The sequence below is a fragment of the Anas acuta genome, chromosome 5 (genome assembly GCF_963932015.1).
Source record: "Anas acuta chromosome 5, bAnaAcu1.1, whole genome shotgun sequence".
NCBI lineage: Eukaryota > Metazoa > Chordata > Aves > Anseriformes > Anatidae > Anas > Anas acuta.
In genome coordinates, this window is record NC_088983.1 from 62,550,687 (window position 1) to 62,569,650 (window position 18,964).

General features: G+C 41.0%; 1 protein-coding gene across 4 annotated transcripts in view; it reads right to left on the reverse strand.

The window, feature by feature from the left end:
- Nucleotides 1-5,140: 5,140 nt before the first annotated feature.
- The window catches only part of SCUBE2 (signal peptide, CUB domain and EGF like domain containing 2), a 42,526-nt gene continuing 28,702 nt past the window's right edge, over nt 5,141-18,964 (reverse strand). For all 4 annotated transcript variants that reach the window (XM_068685281.1, XM_068685283.1, XM_068685280.1 and 1 more), the window contains 6 exons: nt 17,350-17,517; nt 15,118-15,279; nt 13,726-13,923; nt 12,962-13,114; nt 11,221-11,300; nt 5,141-10,436 (listed from right to left, as the gene is read on the reverse strand). In XM_068685281.1, the coding sequence (XP_068541382.1) occupies nt 10,284-10,436; nt 11,221-11,300; nt 12,962-13,114; nt 13,726-13,923; nt 15,118-15,279; nt 17,350-17,517 (914 nt within the window). In that variant the 3' untranslated portion in view covers nt 5,141-10,283. The remainder of the gene's footprint in view (nt 10,437-11,220; nt 11,301-12,961; nt 13,115-13,725; nt 13,924-15,117; nt 15,280-17,349; nt 17,518-18,964) is intronic.

Genomic DNA, 18,964 nt, shown 5'->3' on the forward strand with positions numbered 1-18,964 from the left:
AGCAGAAGGGACCTTAAGCCTCTTGTCTTTGGGCGGCTGGTTTAGAATGAGCACCGAAGTGTCTGGGCATGGACACTTGCACAGGCTATTTGGAAGCTCCCTGCCACACGGGGGAGCTTGGTCCTGAAAGGAGCTATGCAAATCTTTTAAAAGCTCTCCTCTTTTTCTTTTTTTCCCCAACTAGAGAATTTTCCTCATCTGAAGTATAAATCTACAGCAAAGGTATTCTCATTCTAGATGCTTTGGATGCTATCAATCCCAAGCAGCAGTATGCAGGGAGAGGGAGGGGGAACTTCTCAGGCAAGATCTGTGAAATATGCCTCCTGGAGAATACAAATCTCAGAACATAATTTAAAAGCAAACAAGCAAAAAAATACTTTTTTTTTTAATTACTGTTTCTGGAACAGGACTAGTACAGGTCAGCTCTGAAACGGTACTGCTTTATTATTATTTTATTATTGTTTTTTTAAAAAAAAAAGATTCCTTTATGGCATATTTGATTTACCAGGTGACTGTGACAAAAATGACAGGGTATAAATTAAACCCAGTGATAAAATAAGCAAGTTCAACAAAATTAGATTTTCTGAGCTCTTTTGCAAAAACCCTAAAAACAGGTGTTTGTTTCAGCTGATGCTGATGTGGGATTCACCAAGGAACGTTCTTATTACATGTTTTAAACGACTGACTGTGAACCCCTTCTGCCTCTACCAATTAAAAAGTATTCACATAGAGACTTCATTTGACAAGCATTTCCACCTTCTTATGGAGCTCGTATCAAAGACAGCTTTGCACTCCCTTCTTCAGAAGAGAGGAAGAGGATGGGAGAGGGAGCTGTTTGTTTGTTCATACAGGTTCTTTATCAAGCCTGGTATTCCTCTAATTTCCCATCAGAGCAAAAATCAGTGAACTCTGGATTTGAGTGCTTTAATTTCTGAAAGGAAGACATTTTATTATTTCCCAAAATAAAGATAATCTGGAAGTTAAAAAGTATTTAAGTCCTGAGTCCATCATTTTTATCTAAACAACTTTATTTTGGAACTTCAAGACAAAAAAAAAAAATGAGCCTAAGGTATTTTACAGTATCCATTTAAGATAAAAATACGATTTATATCAGCATTAGAGAGGAGGTCACCACAGTGTTAGTCAAACACAGGATCTCTCACCTCTGTGGCGCTCTTATGTTTATTTTATGAAGCCAAGACTCCTACACTCTCAAGTGCTGCAAGTATAAGTGAGCTACCATTGTATCCCCCTCCACAGTGCCCATGCAAAATTGCAGCAGCTCATAACTGGTAAGATTTAGTGAGACATGTTACTGCATACTCGGTGCTAATATTTGCTAACGCACAGAATCGTCAACAGTACTTCAATGTAACTCTCCTAACACAGAGGTTGTGTTTGCCATGTTGTGGTTTGGTTAAATATCTCCACCTTCAAGTCTAGCGAACTGAAAGATACTTCAGCTCACGCTGCATCGGCAAAGGAAGCCAGCTCCCTAGGAGAGCAAGAGCATGTGCACTGCTACTGATCACCAGTGCTTTGAAGTATTTCTACCCGACCTTGGGTATCATTCACAAGATCGTCTGTCCCACCACTAACATAAGTCAAGCTGTGATCAAACTGAGCAACCTCCCCTGAAAAGAGGGATGAAATCAGTAGCTGATTATACATACAATTGTGTATTTCCAAAGACAAATGCTCAAAGTCCATTACTGACATCTGTAAGAACTGGAGGGATTTGGTTTTGCCCAGATCAGGCAGAGTGCCAGAATCTCTTACTGTTCTCAGAATTAATACAAACTGAATTTACACATTCACAGCCTATTTCCTCCAGCTTCCTCTGAGGTTTATTCTACCTGGAAATCAACAACTTGCAACCTGCACATTTTCTTGCTAGTGATTTGGAAGAGGAAAGGAATGGCTCTGACTAAGAGTTCAGTTCAGAAGAGGGTCTGCTCCCACTGCAATCTGAAGGAATGGCAATATCTGGCCCAGTGGCATGGGTCTTGCCAGGCCCCACATTTGCATTTTGTAAAACCATGAAATAATGCAAAAATACGAGCTCGCTTACAAAATCAATCCCTCTTCTGCAGAAAGTTTGGTTGCAGTGGTTGGAACCAAGAGCTGCTAAATGGAGAAAATCTAAACTGGCTGTGGGTGCCAATGCCCTCAGAAGAGCTACCTGGAAGCTTCTGTTGCAGTTACTCAGAACATCATTTCATGCTTAGGGGCACGCGCCTTGCAGGGAGTTTTCAGTGGATAAGGAAATAATCTTTTCGATTCCACCGAAGCCGCTAAAGCTAACCCAGGATAGCAAGACGTTTTTCCTTGTTGCACTCACAGATCTGTGCAAGAAGTCAAAAGTATACCACGAGCTGCTGTAGTAACAAAGTCCCCACGCTTCAGCTACAGAACACCTACATCAAAAACAAGACCTATCACTGTTTGTCAGCATGGGTTTTACCTTTTTTTTTTTTTTTTTTTGGGCAACATGCTGCCATCTCGTGGGGAGCATTGTGGATGGTACCACAGGGCTGGCACAGCTCTGATTCCCATGGCATGAATGGCACAAACAGGATCAATAGCACAGGGGGCTGCAGCAGGCTGGCACCCCCAGGAACAGTAGTTACATACAGGCCACTACAACTCATGCCTCACTCTCAGAGCTCCCCAAAAATCCTCAAAAATCTCCTTATTCTCTGGCAAGAATGGACCCATAGAAGTGTTTGAGGGAGACGTGAGGCTGTAGCTTGTTAAATGAAGGTGTGCCAGAGCACGTGCTTACAGCATCTTAAGTCAGACCTGCATCAGGATCAAATTTTACTGCTACATTATTGCACATAGAAACACATCCTGCTAGGCAAGAGAGCTATGGGCCAAGAGCAAACGGTCAGGCTGGATGTGTGTGTGTGTCTGTGCAGAGCCAGGGCAGGGATTTCAGAACAGCCGTGTCCACCCAGTGCTACAGGCGCTGGCTGGGGGCTCTCTGGACTAGCCGAGAAGACAGCAATGCCTGCAGTGTTAAGCATACAGTTCCTAGACCTAAGTTTCCTTCCACTGAATGAAGTTGCTGTTCTCAGCATGGATGAGCCTTTTCAGGGTTTTATTTTTGTAAGTTTGCTGAGAGAATTAGCACCTACGGGAGCCAGGGCACAGTAGTTATGCTATGTAAGCCAGACAGGCCCCCTGAGCACTTTTCTGCCAATCCTGTTTTTTACTAACTGGTACCTCTCTGCTTTTCCACACAGCCCCTCACACCAAGCATGACACCAGTCACAGCTAACCGGGGGGTGGTGCGGAGAGGCACCCTAATTCATGAGCAGGGTTGTGTCTTACACAGGCTTGTCTTATGGCAAAGTCCAAATTCCCAGTTTTCTGAATTCCCACATTCAATCCCAGATATATCATGATCTCCAGTCTTACCCCAAGCTGCTGTTCGTGGCTAGCTCATTTAGATCAAGCAGTTCTGAATTTTGCTCCAGGCAGCACCTCCAGAAACAGCTGGCATTTTGTAACAGGCCTTTCAACTGGTGACAGGACATGTGTAGCTCCTGGGCATGAAGGGGGTGTGAGGTGGATGCTAGTGCCAATGCAGTGGCAACTCCTAACCCTGGCTGTAAATCCAGAGCGAACTCCCTGGCTACCTTTTGTGCCACACTGACAGCTAACAGTGCATTACAAAAGGACGTTCAGTACCTCCCCAAATGCAAGTGTAAGGTGTGTCTGAAATTTCTTTTGCTCTTTCATTTAACCCCAGCTCTTTCCCATTTGTTTGTGGGCCAGGAAATAGTTACATAAAGAAATCCGCGAAATAATACACCCAGAGCCTTGCAGGTCCTACAGCAGCCCCTTGGGGCTGCCAGCACACCAAGGACAAGCCAGCAGGTTCTTCAGCTGCAAAACTGGCCAGCAAAAAGTGCTGCATCATGTCCTTGCCCTATGCTGCCTGCTCTCTGCCCCACATGCCCTTTTACACACCTGTAAAGCTCCCATATTTGTCTCAGAGGCTTTACGCATTCTTGCCCAGCACACACTCCCTGCAACAAGTGCAGGGCTGTGGGGAGCCCCTCCCCTGCCCACCCTCATGCATCACCCCAAAACAGCAGCCTGCTGCCAGGACAGGGCACGGGGGGCTCCCACACATAAAGCCTGCTGCACCCACCCTGACAGCAAACCACTCCTCCCAAGTTTGCAACCCCGACCAGCTTGTTGCCTTTTTTTTTTTTTTATTTTCACTCATTATTCCCTCTCATAAATTGCATTTTTGTGTGCTGCTTTCATGACAGCTGTTTCATCCATCTTATTCTCATCAAATGGATACGTACACTGCACGCACACACAAGAACACACACTGTGTGTGTATGTTTAACATACCTCTACATTCTTCCAACTCCTGAATTTATTTCCAGATAAAGATTCTCCATTCAATTCACGTCTCAGGCTCCTGTCCATGTTTAGTAATTTGTTCCATATCTTCCAGTGCAGCAAGCGGGAGAGAATGCACAAAACATGTTCAGGCTACCACTGCTGTATTAGATTCAGGCACAGATGAAACTTTCCCTAAACCTGGCCAAGCATAAATGCACACTATACTTAAACATCTCGTGGATATTTGTAGTGATCTTAGTATAGTATGAAATACTTGATCTAAGAAAAAAACAACAAATTGCATCTCAAGTGACTGTTTCAGAATATTTCTGTTTCTAGTGCAACTTTCTCTCACCTTAAAACTATGCAGCCCTCATTTCCTGAGCCTCAGGATCACCACAGATAGGATACTTCACGGCACGTAATTAAAATCCACATCTGTAAGGCTACAGTGCCTATTGAAGAAAAACGTTCCAGCAAAAAATCAGGCTTCAGTAGTGTTCGGTCAAATATAGCAGCCAGCCAGTGTGAAGGAGTTTCCTTAATAAATTCTGTATTTGTAGACACATTCAGTTAGGAAAAAGATTTCAAGGTTGTGCTCCTAGCTTATTCTTTTACGTTGTGTACATGTACTACATGGGCTTTGCTACATACACCTCAAAAAAACTTTATTACTATACACAGTGTTTAATCAGAACAGCTTTAGTGACAAATACATACCTGAAGCATTTCCCTTTTTGTTTATTGTTTGCTGTTTTTTTTTTTAAAAAAAAAAAAAAAAAAAAAAAACACTTTTAAACTACTTTACTAAACCACCTTCAAAGAGCAACGTACAGAAAGTCACACAATTTGCACTGATTGGAGAGAAACTGGATGAACTTACCTTCTGAAGGTGGAATCTGTCCCCTGAACACTAACTCCTGTTTTCCCCACAGCTGCTATACTTGCATCACTACTCGTAAGTGTTTTACAGCAACAGCAGAACATATGTTGTAGAAAGTAGAGCTCCACAGCAGAGCATGAAAATCTGCCCAACAAGCAAAAGAATTGTTCAAACTAAATGTGCAGCAGCAAGATCTGTTATAGGACTCTGGCTCCAGCGATGCCTAGAAACAAACCTACTTGTACCAGTCTTCAGTTTGGCTCAGGTTCTTTAAAAGTACTAATCTGACCCCTCTAGCAACAGCCTTGCACATGTACTTTTGCACATGCAAAGTTTGAATGGGGCATTTTTAAAAGGACAATAGGAAGCCTATGTACATTTAAGTCATAACAGGTTTTCCATTCAGCATCTATTGCATTTACAGGATGTCATCTATATAAATGATAAAAAAGCATTTGCATTTCTGAGTTTATTTAATGCAGAAATATTTGCAGACCACTATCCTTACGTTCTCTTTCCAAGGATTATTATAATATCATTCCTTCCTGCTTACCCGCATCACACCTCTTCTGATTCCTTGGATTTAAATAAGCTTCAGATCTTGTTCTCTATGTTCCGTTATTACTTATTTCCATTATGCAAACATCCAGAGGTCCCAGTCAGAATTTCAGCTCCTCTGTTCTGAGAATTTCCTGGTGGTTCATATTGATGTTCCCTACCCTGGTGGCTGTCTGAGCCCTCATGTATCCATCACTGCAACCTAGCATATGGCAGCATTCACAACATCATGCAGAATATTTGAATGACACTGGTTTGGGCTGTGATTAGCCTGGAGTCATTATACCATGACCTCTGTATTCTTGTATGTCATTTACTTTGCCGTCTTTTCACTTCAACTGGTGTCAGCTTCCTACAGCTAACAGCTGAAATACATAGTTCTATCTTCCAAAACTGCACCAAACAAACCCAAATAGTTACATTCATTTAAAAAAAAAAAAAAAAAAAGAAGTCCTTGTGCTGTGGATCAAACGAAGCTGAGGATCAAACAAACAATTGAACAAATTAATGAGAAGACATTAGGATTGTTTTTTTAAAATATTTGGATAGTTTGAGTACAACTATAATCTCAATGTAATATTACAAACAAATATAGAAAAATAATATTGAACTATTATTGAACAAGTCATTTGTAATTTCATATGATCTATTTTTTAATTATAAGAACAGTGAATTTAATGAAAAGCTCTAACGAAACAAGGGTATAGTCAAAAATATTCTGGGAACTTGTGTCTTAACACGTTTTCACCTTTTTTATTTTTAAGTTTGAACAAGTTTTAGAAAATAATCAGATTTATCTACAAAGTAATAAAATATTGTGGCAGTTTACTCTGTCTCGATACAGATAGTCGCAACAGGACACTTGATTCCAGCTCATCATACAGGATTTGTTTTTAGTATAGTTATTAGAATTAATACCAGGATAATTCTGGGCTTACACCAGCCAGAAATAGGTGCACCACTAAATACACAAAGAATCATGTACTTGTGGGGTAAAGATGCGGGCTAATAATATGCTACAGAAAACAGAATGCTATGGTAAGCAGACGTTCCCAGGATATAAAGTCTACCTGGTATGTGATAACTTGCTGCACAACCTTTCATTTTGTTACAAAACTATTATTTAGCACAGCAAAGACAACTAAAAATATTACCCAATGTTTTCATGCAACTAAAAGGCCACTGGTTTATTTCCCTTATTAATACTAAATCTGAAACTTTTTACATTAATTTACAATGAATAAAAGATCCTTACAAATATCTCATGTAGGTGACATTAAGTCATCCAGTTAATGCTAATTATTTCAAAAAGTTAAATCCTGTTTTATAAGGTTAAACATTTGGAATTATTTCTTGCCAAAAAAGAACATGTCTACAACCACACAGAAAGTAGAAACTCAGATTTCTACAGAGCCACTACCATTGCTATGAAATTACAATGCCAAGTGTTACAACATTCTGTAAGTTACCACTCTTCCCAATACTTAAGATAGCAAAAATTCCCTCTCTACTTTCTACTGCATACACAGGATCTGAAGTAAAAGGGAAAATTTTCATTTATAATGTTAGGTAACAGAAGTGCTTCCAAATCATTCACTTTTTATGTAGAAAATGAACACAGCTGTGGAACAAAACAGATTTTTCCTCAAGAAAGGGCAGGTTCTTCTGCTCAGTCTTGGACCATATACGACATTGATGTGCTCCTCTCCTTCTACATGCCTGAAGCTACTGCAGACAGCAAAGAAAATGCCCCATGCACATGCAGGCAACAGAAGCAAGGCTGAGATCCTCTGTACGGACCAGAGGTGAGACACTGGTCCCAGAGCAGCTGTGCAGAGCAAAAATGTCAGTGTACCTAACAAGATGAAGTGCAGTGGAACAAACCCAGAGCTCATGTGCAGAGCAGGCAAGTCCAGTTTCACCAGTGAATAATATCTGGAAATCTGAAAACATTTTGTTTTCTTGAAACCTTGCTGAAGGCAATCGCTCTGATTTGCAAACCATTCAGAAACGTTAAACTGATCTGCAGCCTTCTTGTGAGGGAATTCACCAAGAACTGGCTTGTGCCTCTTGTCAGAGAGCCCCCAAACCACAACAGAGCCACGCTGCTGTCTTGGTGAAGGTGCCCAGAAGCTGGCCTCTAACTCACCCATGCACTCAGGGCAGCACTGCAGCATTTCATGCATGTCAAAGTGTTCTGTTACCATAAAGAGATGGTTGGTGGGTCACTGCAAGTCACTGACATACTGCATCTGGCATGCGAAGCCCTGAGCAGTAGAGGGCTTTTCAGCCAAGGGGAAGCTAGCTTGAAACGCCTCACTTCTATCTCACCTCAACAGCACACTTTTACCCCAGAGGCAGCAAGCCTTTCCCATCATCCTTCCTCTCATCTTGGCATCCCTTAGCCACTCTTCACTGACCGCACTGTCTCATAAGCACACAGACCTGCCTTCCTTTCCTCCCTTCTGCTAATCTACCCCCTGCCTCCCTACTCATCTCCCAACCTCTTTTGCTCTCCCTTTTGCAGGTCTGGCAGTCCCATTCCTGGAAAAGGCACACACAGGCAACACCTGAGCCAGGGCAGGAGCCCCAGCGCAGCCAGCAAGGACACAGCTCTCCCTCTTCGCAGAAATTTCCCTTTTCCTCCCATGAGACCATAATAATTCCTTCTGGGCAGTACTAAGAGCAACACAGTGTCAGTGGCATAAGGCCACTGCCACTTTCCATCACGCCATGATCAAGATGTGTCCTTACCACGGGACAGGCTGCACTCTCATGTGCCACAGAATGGGGCTCTCACAGCGCAACAGTTCAGCGAGGCTGTATTTGGTGGTGCTCATTTACCCCGAACAATGCAGGCAAAAGACTCAAACCCTGGATGTGCACAGGAGTTTCATCTGTCACACTGTGGATATGGTATTATTCACATACAACAGTTAAATACCACATACCAATGTAATGAAACCCAGGGAGATACAAGCCCACATCTAAAAGAGGGAGCATTCATCCCGGCTACACTGCAAAATTTCAGTACCTTTCCTGAGGGGACACACAGAAGACGACCAGGGGCCACTGGGCCCCTCAGAGCACTGCCAGGGACCAACCCAGAAACATACGGGTCTACCTCCAAAGGAGTGGGGCTGGGGCCACCTCCCTTCAAGACAGAAGGCCCACAAGATATTTTATGCTGAGGAAATGGTTTGCATGGCCAGAGAACAGTGACGTAACATGAATGTGGACAGAAAAGCACTAAGAAAACAAAAAACATTCTGATCAACATCGTTCTCCCTTTCAAAATACCTTTACCTCAAATGAGAAACACAACAAGAGAAAAAGGACCTAGAGTTTGGGAATCTTAAAATGGCATTTTACCGTAGATGGCTTCCATGGCTATGGTCTGATTGAGGAATATCTTTGCATATCCACTTCTCTCGAACAAGAAAGAGAAAGCAGCCCTTCTCTGCCTAACATGGTCACTGCAAGGTGCTCAAACAAGATAAGGGATAGGAGGATTGGGGCTCATATAAGAACCTTATACAGTTTGAAACCATGATGTACAAGAACATAATTTGTCCAAAGCCTGCATTTAAAATGGTGCTTGCATGTTCAACTTGCAGGTGCTCAGGGGATAGAATTTTGTACTACTTGGAAAAGCCAATGTGTCATGCTGTCCCAGGGCTATGCACACAGAGAGCACTGGGATTCAGCTGAGAATCTGTTCTGTTGAAGAATTTGCAGTCAGCCCACAATAGAAGCATCCAATTGGTCAGGGTCTGCTTTCCATTTCTGTGGTGCCCTGCTATCATTCCGTTTAAAGCAGTAGGTGTCATTAGCATGAACACAGCTTGATACAGATGTAGAGTGTTCAAGCCAATATTCAGCCCTTTGCTTATTCATCCATATGCCTCATACAACACATAATTCAAATTAAAAATACATGTTGTACAATTCTCAGATTCACTGGCTTGGGTTAAAACCATTTCAAACTTAGTTCTGAATTTTCTCTGCAACAAAAGTTAAGAGAGACATCAAATTTGTTCCCACTTTCAGTGAGACTGAACGTGATCCCAGTTTTGTTGAGGTAATATGCATTAACAGCAGCCCAGAGTTCAACCAAAACCACACCACTTAGCCTGTCTGTCCTCGTTAACTTTTAGAGTTACTGATGAAACAACAGGGTAGAGCTCTACAAACTTCTGCTTGGCACCGTTCAGTTAGAGAAATTATGGTTTGTCTCTAATTCACAGACCCATGAAGTATCCTTGGTACTCAAAAGGTATTATCTGGAGAGGAATCAAAATTCTGTTCACCAAAATATTTATATTAGCTAAGAAAGCCAAACTCTGCCAAGAACACAGCTGGCAAGCTTCCCCAGAGTCTCTCTGCCAGTGTGTAAAGCACAGAAAGTGGGCCCACCTCCCATAACCCCTCTGTGCATACCAATGACTTGTTAGTATTTTAAGTACAGTGCCAGCTATTTGTAAGGCCTCAAAAATCTGGAAACTTTAGAGCGCAGCAGCCGAATGAAGGATCTTGGGAACATCTCTCTTGACTCTTGGGCTGTGTACTTGAAGTAGTTTTGTGGATGCGCCAACACATCAAACAATGCTTTTATCAACTTCTTATCCTAGAAAAAGGAAAGCAGATTTTTTACAGTAATTCCACAGAGAAATTAGGGTCAGTAACACCAAAGTCTAATGACCAGTCAACTGACAAAAGGTTATGGGCATTTTACTTCTCAAGTAAAAATGTCTCAGGAGTTCAGACTAGCAGAGCAAGGCTGACATTGACATTCAGGCCCCAGGGAACTCACTGGAATTTCACATTTGTTTTTAGTAGTGCCAGGATTTCTCCCTTTCTCATACTTCCAAGAACAGCAAAGAAAAACAAAAAACAAAAAAAAAATAACAAAAAAAAAAAAGCACAACACCCCGGAGCCAATATTCAGCAAAAGAAAAATCTGCTTGAAATGACATCCACTCATCCTGCCTATATCTCCTAGCCAAGGTAGAACCAAGTGAAATCCACCAAGAGATTTTTCACACAAGAAGAAAAAGCCCTTGCTTATCTATGGGACATGAGTAGCAGCACCAAGTACTTCTCCAATCCCACATCCCTCAGTTTGCTCACTGACTCCTGCCAGCACAGCCTACATTAGGTCCAAGGGGCTACCTTTCTAGGAAAGTCTATAGCTTTTTATGATAAGGTCTGATCCACCTTTAATATCCCTGGGAAAAGGGTCTCTAATCCACTGCTCAGCACAGTCAGGATGTGCTGATTCACCACTTCCCTGAAGTAGCATGTGTCTACTGCACCAAGGAGCAGAACAGATGCAGAGCAGGAGGCAACCTCACTAGCACATAGTAGCGTTACTTTCAATCAAAAGCAACATTTTAGTGGAAGGAATATACCTTGAGTATTTCTTGATGATTTTCAGATGCATAAAGTCTACCATCCCGAACGATGTCTTCTATTAGTTCTTGGTAATCCTCTATTGAGAATGCACAAGAGAGTCATTTGCAGGTTCATTTCACTTACATATTCAATACCTCCCTTGTTTATACATGAAAGCCCTACCCCCAGAAGAACCAATAGTATCTGTCTCTCATATTAGCAGTTGGAATGTATTCCAAATACTTTTCTGTAAATAAACTGCAAATACTGTGTACTATGAAAACAAAGTTTACTCTGCTGAGCTGTTCTGCATCTGCCAAAATCAAAAGAAATTAAAATGCACCTAGGATTGTAGCACACATTGTAAGAGAGTAACCTGCTTTAATTCAGTTGCACTACTGAAACTTCTCTGTAAATACTCACAATCCATTCTTGACTCCTTTCTACAAGAGAAAAAAAAAAAAAGGTAAGAGGAAGCCTTCTTAAAGGGCAACCCCCTTGGTCAATCCAAATTTGAAAAGCTTCAAAAGGAGTGGTGTTCCCTGAAAAATGATCTGCTCTTGATGAAACTCTGCAGAACACCATGGAGGGCTATTCCTCCACAATTACCCTAGTGTGAACAAATGCTTCACATTATTTTCACGTTGCTCATGCTGAGGGGCAAAGCCTCAGCTCCAGTCTTTCCCCAGTGACTCTGACAATGACAGTTGAAAAGAAGCCAGAATGGCAAGAGTTTCAAACATACTTTTCTCCTCCACTACACCTGCCACTATTTCACATACATATTTCTAAGTTAGCCTGTGAGATTGAGAAGCAAAAGACTCAATGCCAGCAAATATCCCAGATCAGTTCCTGCACTGTTGTTCCTGCTGCATCACAAGTAGCATCCTTGCTCTAAGACTGGAACTCTCCTCCCTTCCCCTACAGACTATTTGCAGTGGCAATGCAACCGCCAGTCTGCCTGGCCCTCAAAATACCATTCTAAAACCTGGTGGCTGGAGCTTTCCTACCTTTGTTTTAATATTAGAGGGAAATAGCTCTAAGTATATAAGCATTAATCTGCATGGTTAACACAGCTTGTAGGCATGACAGAGCACTGGCCTGCATGCACAGAATGACCTGGTAATAGTGGGTCAAATAAGCATGTTTCACAAAAGTTTTCCAGAAAGGGTCAAATGCTGTAGAGCAGGAATCACCATTTTTGAGAGGTTTTATTCTATAGTAAAGTCTCTACTCTCAACAGCTTTGCAGAGCAAATCCCAGAACTCCCATCCCACAAAACTCTGTGGGGGTGAACACCTCGAGGGGCTTGGCCTGAACAACACAGCTCTGACACTAGATTACAGCTGGTAGCAGTCATATGGTACACCACAGAAGCACTTGGGCTCTGCCCAATTCCTAAACAGGGGTAATCTGCCACCTGAAGTAACTCAAAATTGGGAAGGCATAAAGATGCATGAAAACCAGATGCAAGCTCTGAGTTCTGCATTTTTCCTTTGCAAGTCAGAGCCCAGAATCCCAGCTGTTTGTTTAGGTCTGTGGAGGACTGGAAATATGATTACACTTAAGACTGCAGCGCAATTGAGAGATCCTTAAACTATCTATAAATGAAAACAGCTACTGGAAGCAGTCTGATAGTGACACTGCTAAGAGTGCTGGGTTACCCCGCTTCTTAGCAGGGTCAAGGAGCCCACAAGGAGTTCTGCACTGCTACAGCTGCACTAGTCCACATATGCTCAGCTGTTCACATCCACTTACCATCATACGTTACGTAAGGAACCTGGAATCCTTTGGCACTGTTCCCTTCATTTGACTTGAACTGGATCCACAGCTTCTTAGACCTAGAAGTGAAAGCTATAGGGCGTTCGTAGGTTTGACAGGTTTCATAGGTGGTCACTGAATTGGAGGAAGCTTTCAAAGAAAACACACAATAGGCAGTTATCTGACAATGCTTCACACTAATTAATATTTAGAAAATATGTTAAACTAGTACGACAAGAAATGCATGCTTTTTTTTTTTTTTTTAAAAAAAAAAAAAAAGGAAAAACTCAAAATGTGGCAGGCCATCAGTAAATGGCAGGCCATCAATGACTGACTTTTCAGTCCCTGAATATTTTCCCTGACTCTAAAAAACAGTCTACTGCTTGAAAGATGTGCTTATACTAGAAACTGAAGCTGTTTATTCACAGACCAAACACCTGTAGAGACTAGCAAGCATCCCTTCTTTCCTAATCCAGGCTAGCATTGCTTCACGTAATTCATGACTAATTAGCTTGAACCATCTACCTGTTCTTAAGAACATTTCCCTCTGAGTTCACTGACACATTATAGCCTTGCAACCTTGTTTCATCTGAGCAGCATTGCCAAACAGGATTTCTCAATTTGGCATAAAAAGAAAGCACTACTCTGAAGCACAGTACAGCTGTGGTACATTCAGTTTTTGCAAAGAGCAACACATATGAGAAGCCTGTGTTGAATACTGAGATAGAAACCATATGCCTCAGTAGGTATTTTACACTTACAGCTTTTTCGCATCACCAGGTAGTCTCCACACTCATCTTCTATTGGTAGAAATATCTCAGGAACCACAATTAAAATACGGCGTTTTGGGGGCGGGTTAATATTCCAGGTACATTCAGCATTTGCAGGATAGTCCCCAGGATAGTTTGGTGATTCAATATATCCAGTGTAATCTCCCAGTTCACCTCCACACTGCCTATCTAAAAAAGCAATACAATATACAAGATTAGGTGAAGATAGGGTATCCTTCAGCCCTTTCTACAGGCACTGTCACAAATAGTACATGAATGACAGGCACAGAAACTTCTATTTGCATCTGAGGCAGGTACTTTGCTAGTTTCAATTCACATTGAATTGAAGCATGCCTGCTTCTGCCTTTACGGTTTAATCAATGTTAAGAAATATAAATATATATTCTTCCCTGTTAACATAGCAGGTCAACCAAGCCATAGCCAAGTAGCAAAGCACTTGTAAAATGACATAAAAGTGGTCAAGCAAGGATGCTTCACTTGCTTGTACCAGACAGGATGGGTTTTGTTTTTTTTTTGTGTGTGTGTGTTTTTTGTTTGTAAAAGTATCAGCTGAAGTCTAACTGGAGTCTGCTCAAGTACCATGTCTGCAGCAACACAAATAGGGAGTACAGCAGGCCTTTTCCTTTCACAGATCAGCACCCCAGCAGTTAGAGAGGGTGTGCCTCATGCAGAATTCTTTTTCTGCACTCCCCAACTCTGTGTGGCCACACAGGTCTAAGCACTACAGAATCCTAACAGCAGTATGTGGGTGTGACATGCTCAAGGAGCAGAGTCTCTAAGAGACACATATGTAGCTCCCAGAAACATGCTTGTGAGTGTATATATATCTGTGTGTTTATACGTGTCTGAGGTTCTTCTGAGGAGTTGCCTTTCTGCCTCCCTTTCTAATTTACCCTCAACTTCCCATGCTACAGCTACCATAATCTAGAACAGTGGTTCTTTTTGTAATTGCCTCTTTCAGAGATTGTTATTAAGAGGAAATGCTCACTAGATGTAGTAAAGTTTTGTGAACCAACTTACATTCCTTTTATAGAAAGGAAAGAAATTAGGATGCAGAGAACACAAATTCGGTCTGCTGTATCTTTGAAAAGAGGATTTAATAGCAAGACCAGAGTGACCGAGTACCAACTGGCAAGACACAATCATCACTTACCTTAAAAAGAATGATGAAACCAGTTTGCAGAAATGGTCTCCCATGAACCTCAATAAGCCATGTGGGATGAGATGCAAGCGGGCAGCACACTGCCTTCTCTCCAAGCTCCCTGGAGCAAAGCTAAATTTTGCCCTTAAGGCCACTCAGAATATTAATGGCCCAGTCTTTTTACTTATAACAAATGATCAGAATGATCTTGCTATACTTACTTTTGCACTGTGTTATATTTGTGGACCCATCAAAATCCGTAGTGGTGTTTCCAGGGCACGAAATGCAGAAATTTTGTCCAAATTCAGGTTGGTATGTCCCAACTATACAGCGAATACACCGATGAGTTGTAGTATTATAAAAATGGCCAGGTGAACACTGAACTGGAGGGTATTTAAACAGGCAGCACAGTTTAAAAAAAAAAAAAGGAATTAATGTTACGAAGTAATTTTATGCATTTCTATAGGACCTATTCTAATTTTAATAACTGAAGTCTCATATTTCTAAACTACTAGAGCAATAAAGCAGAGGTAAATGAACAGATTTTAATTTACATGGTCGCTCTGCAAGTTCAAACATCCCAAATGCAGTAATGTAGAGCAGTTCTGTGTGGAAGCAGTAACAAAAGATATGGGAGACTGAGTATAACCATCATTGTTTTGAAAGCATGACACTGCACAAAATAGTGTCTTACCAAATGGTCTAGCCACCAATATTTACATGTAAATGAACAGCAAGTTCATCCTTTCTTCATTGCTAGCTTATGCCAAGCAGCACTTGCACTACAGCCACATGCCAGTGTACCACTGTGATCAGTTCACCAAAAGCAGAGGTTGAAAACTTTTGTCCTCTACAGCTGGCACGTTGCATCAATAGTAGCGACTACACTTGATTTTGCTTAGCTATCCTAAAACCATTGTCATTTGTACTGATACCTAACAGAAAACAGTCCAGAGCAAGAGCCATATATTACCTTTGCTCTCACCTCTATCCCCACCTTGTTTCTTTGTGGGACTAACGAAAATATTTTCCTATTCCTTCTGCCTTGCTTGACAACTTTACCATTCTCAGCTTGACTTCTGAATGATCTACTACATTACCTTTCAAATGTAGTTTTCTACGTTGTACAGTCCCTTTTTTTCCCCCTATTCCTTTCAGTCTCTGCTTACTCCCAAATAAGTACTGTTGTTAAGACTTGTATTCAACTAGCTCAGTCTGGAGTCCTTCCCTACATGCTCCACCCCCACCACCTAATCCAAACACTTCAGATACAAATTCCAAATTGTTCTCACACCTGTGATTTCAGATCTCATTTGGCCTCTTACACAGCAAATCCCTGACGTATTCATTCCAGTTAATACAAAAAATTCCTTGAATCTCAATTCTTATTTGAAAACTGAACCTCATTTACAGACCTATTTTTGTTTGTGTTAAGTGAAACTGAAATCAGTTCCTCTTATTTTGATCCAAGGTATTTGACCACTTTGTGCAACTTCACAAAATTAAGTATGAAAGCATTAACTATTTGTGGATTCAGTGACTCTTTGCTGAAGAAACCTGTTACCTATCACATTGCTACCAGTAGTATTAATTCTTCAAGCATACTGCGAGATTTGTCTATTATATTGCAATTCTCAATAATAGACATACTGACCCGAGAGAGATCTCTTTATCTAAATCACCACCAAATGCTTGCATCATGATCTTACTTTTATCCCTTATTTTTACTTCATGACAATAGATTTTCTATTAACATTTCACTTTCTCTGCATGGTTATTTTGATACAAGTGATATTCTTTTATCCATGCTTTAATACATTGAGTAAACCCCCATACCGATTAATACTTCCTCTCTCTCCATTGGCACATACTTTATCAGTGTTTTCAAACACAGCTTTGTAGCTCTTTCTTTTTTTTTTTTTTTTTCTTTTTAGACACCTAAAATGCTAACAAGAAATTTCTTCATTCATAGATATTTCATCTCCCCTCCTGATTTTTATTTCTGTGAGGAAAACCTTGGGAACTGATTGACCGCAGATCTATTGCAGTCAAGTTTACAGGACCATCTGAGGTACTGCACAGTTAAATCAAATGATGGCTTTTTGCTTATTTTTTTAGGCATTCAATCCATTACGAACATGAAAAAGTCATTGATTATTTTTTTCTGAGACTTTTTTTTCCCTTGTCATTCCTTTACATAGCTCTTCACAGATCAGTCACTTCACTGAACATCTTCTATGCATCTCCAGTCTCTCCTTAAGAATTATATAAAAATCAGTTAGAAAAAGACTTAAGGCTTTATTGAGCTTCCTTGCAGCTGGGCCGGGCCAGCCAACTATTATACCCCTGGAAGGAGACCCTGGGAAGGAACACAACTATTAGAACACCCCACTTGTAGCAGCAGCAATAGCTTTTCCTTCAGAGCATTACAGTTCATCATATCTTGATCTTACCTTTGGTCTCACAGTCCTGAAACAAGGATGCACTGGTGTGTCTTGTCATTAGTCCTCCTCCACATGGAAAGCAGGTTACTCGACCAGCTTCAGGCTGGTATGTTCCAAGGGGACATGGCAGACAGGGTTTAAAGCCATCAGGGGAATATTCACCTGGTGAGCACTGATCTAGAGGAGGAAGAACACACTTGCTTCAAAGTGTACATTATATGTGAAGATATGTTAACAAGCCCGCACAGAACCCAAAAGCCCATGGTGCAAATGATTTCTTCTTTATTTGGGAAGCATGGGCCAGGGTTTCAGAATTGAATGCAAACAGTAGATAAAACTCAATAAATACACTGCACTCTGTAAACTTGAAATAGGTACAGATAACCTCTGGTGCTGGTGAGCTCTTCTGTGGACTGAAATGGATTTGACACTTTATTGCAAGGATGCACTGGACACAAAGCCTGTCAAGTACTCTGTTAATCTGTACAGAGTGGTAATGTAGTGATTAGCTCCTCTTTCTAGCTAAATATCACTTCCCTACCCTCCATCCCCCCAAAAAAAGACAAACAAACAAAAAAGTACTGAAATTAAGTCATCAAAAGTGTACTTCCAAAATTCTAAAAGTATTTTAATCTTAGTAATTGGTGAATCATCATACCATTAATGTTACTGAATTGTCCTAAGACCTCAATCACAAGGAGCTGTGCAAAGACCTTTAATGCAGAAATATTACTGCCATTTCTCCGATCTCCTGTCTTGGATAACAATTATCCGTGCGCTAGATTACTGTGTTCTGTATGGTGCATGGATAGCATTAACTCCATCAGATTGGTTTTACTTGAGCACACCCTAATATTAACTAACAAACCCAGGGGTATTTATGGATATCTGAAAAAATAGCTGTTTTTCAAACTATTCACAAAAGAACTAATTTCAGTGCCAGTATTTAATAATTACCCTGCTCTGGAAGGCACAAAATAGTGTTGCAGTTGTTCAGCTGCACTGAAAAATTCTGTCCTTTTAAAGACCTGTTATGATAATAAACTGTTAGTTTTAGTTTATAGCTCCAATAAATCACCCAGTGAATAGCTGTTTTGTTAGGAAGTTAAATTGGCCTTGGCTTCATTTCAGAATATATGACTAACAACAAGCAGGGTATTAACTACCGGTCATGATCAATGATGAAGAATTTTGTTTACTGCTGATTTCACTGAGTGGAATAGTGAGTGTTCCTCCTCAACTTAAAAATAAAATAGAGCTGAATTAAGCAATGTTCTGTAGCTTATCAGTGAAAGCTAGTGAGGAGTGAGACCATCTTAGCTCTTGATTCTAACTTTTTCCACCACACATCACTTTTGCTTTCATAAGTACACACATTCGTTTGCTCCCAAGCTTTTCAAGTCTTTCTTCATTTTATAAACACTACAGAACACTCATCTCTGTACTGTTTGTGCAACTTGACAAACATGACCAAATTAAAGCCTTCACTGTAACAATCCTAGTAAAGTAAGGAAAGACTATTTACAATTCTGCAACAAGGAAACACAATCAAGGTTAGTAAAGGTGATTCTGAGAGGTGGCTACCGATTTCAGGAACCTAGAAGCAACGAAAAGATAGTGCAAA